Source organism: Phytophthora parasitica (assembly GCF_000247585.1).
Source record: "Phytophthora parasitica INRA-310 unplaced genomic scaffold supercont2.12, whole genome shotgun sequence".
NCBI lineage: Eukaryota > Oomycota > Peronosporomycetes > Peronosporales > Peronosporaceae > Phytophthora > Phytophthora nicotianae.
Genome location: NW_008648998.1, coordinates 1,108,328 through 1,110,294, shown reverse-complemented (window position 1 = coordinate 1,110,294; position 1,967 = coordinate 1,108,328). Strand labels below are relative to the sequence as shown.

The following is a 1,967-nucleotide window of genomic DNA, read 5'->3' as shown; positions in this document are numbered from 1 at the left end:
AGAGGTTTCGATGTTAAAAACCTTCCAATACTTATAAGTCTACCATTAGTGAATGTACGCGATAGTTAGCATGTGTCCGTCCTCTTCCTTAATTTGAGGCATTTTAATGCCACTCTCAACTTTTTGCTTCGGTGGGTAACCGCCTGCTTGGGTGGGTAACCCAAAAATTGCATTATTCCAAAAACCCAAAACCCACGTCTGCCAACTCTGATGAAGACGAAGTTGTCTGCGGTATTGGAGCAGCGGTGGGGCTTCCTGTCGTCCTGGTGCGAGGTACTAGAAGCAAGGGTCCGATACGTGTGGGCTGGGCGGGAGGAAGAGGTGTGGGATGTGCCAAAGCGACGTCTAGAAGTCAAGTTGCCCACTCGCCACGAGATCTCTCAGAGTTTATGGGCCAAGTCGAAGGCACTGTTTTCAACAGACGAGGACTTTCAAACTTGTTTCCATAAAGTTCGTGAAGCTTTGGCGCTTTTAGCTGCTGTGGCTCACGTGGACCAAGACGGATGGAGGTATCTATTGAAAATCCACTGCGGTGTTGTCCTGGGCACTGAAGGAGAAGAAGTGTTCGATGAAGAGATCCCAGCTCGGTTCATGCTGTATTTGATCGAAGATAACGATCACAATGGCTACAAAGAATATGCCAAGACTCTTCAAAATGATATTGTTAAATTCTGCGGTGTTTATCAGCGTGAGCACCCCAGTCGAGCTTATCTTAAGGCTCTCAAGAGAATAGCAGCCATGGACAGCAACCTAAAGACCGGAAAGCCAGGACTTGACTTGAAAATCCCTGTCCAAGTGGGTTTCCGGGTGATGGACTTTATATCTTATGATGCACTGAAAGAAATTTTGGAACCGCTCCAGGACATCAGGGAAGCTAAGAAGATCATTAAAAAAGAGTGGAAAGTATATGAACAGAGTCAGAAGACGAAAGTGATGGAGAATGGAAGTCTACGATGCACTTTTGTACTGGGTCCCTTGATCGCAGATTTCCATGACATGGATATTTCAGCTGAAATGGTCAAAGTGATGGACACAATGATACGGGACAATGTGAGATTCTCGCAAATGAATCTATGGGCGTTCGTGGGTCGTGAACTAGAGGACAAAGAACACGAGAAGAGAGTAGTAATCAGTCAGATAATGGCGTCGATTTTCGACAGTACCCGTCGCTTACCTGACACTGAGAGGGTAGACGGTGATTGTGGCGCTGTTCAGCTCAACTCTGATCCAGATCCACTTCAACTGGGCACAATTCACTTGGAATGTACGTCACTGATGGGAGCTCGTGACTTTGAATCCATGTGCTCGGCAATTGCTGTCAGTCAGACGACGAGGAAGTTGTCGTTGCAGTTGGAAGTGGATCCCCACGACGGAACGAGTGTGCACTGGTGGAAGTGGCTTGCATACTCGCTGTTCTCGAAGAGAGCGAATGCGTTCTCTGCAGTTGAATCGCTTGCATTCATCTCGACTCGCAGCATGAGTGTAGTTGATATCGAGGCCTTTTCAACCGTCTTGGCGTCCGATCACCCGGAAGAAGAGCTATTCGGCTGCATTCCCGGGTTAATAGAAGCAAGGGATGCGACAGCGAAGGCAGGTACTTCATTCTACTGGGAGTTAACCAATCGAGGACATGCACGAAGAAATTCAAGGGCTGTAACGTGCCAGTCTTCTCTATACCCTGTAAGAACCTTCAGTGATGACGGGAAGAGTGAGTGGGTGAATGTTTTGGTTCCCGGCTACGGTCACTGCTACGTACGTCGTGCAGATTTAACCTTCGACGAAGTTACAACACTCGAGAGACCTTGTAGCGTGACAGAACTAAGGATTGGATTCGACATATCAGAGCCGTCAGTCTCCGATGGTTTGTCCAGATTTCTAGCCGTTATTGGGTCTTCACTGAAACGTTTGACATTGAACACCTCAAGCTTTGAGCTGAATGGGAACGCGGTTCTCCAAAATTGCCCAAA

At 47.6% G+C, this 1,967-nt stretch overlaps 1 protein-coding gene across 1 annotated transcript; it reads left to right on the top strand.

Annotated features, from left to right (window-relative positions):
- Positions 1–131: 131 nt before the first annotated feature.
- On the top strand, positions 132–1,697 carry PPTG_07655 (hypothetical protein; the record flags this gene model as incomplete). Its single annotated transcript, XM_008901929.1, has 2 exons — positions 132–1,594; positions 1,666–1,697. The coding sequence occupies exons 1-2, from the start codon at positions 211–213 to the stop codon at positions 1,695–1,697; spliced, it is 1,416 nt and encodes a 471-aa protein (XP_008900177.1). The 5' UTR covers positions 132–210.
- Positions 1,698–1,967: the final 270 nt, after the last annotated feature.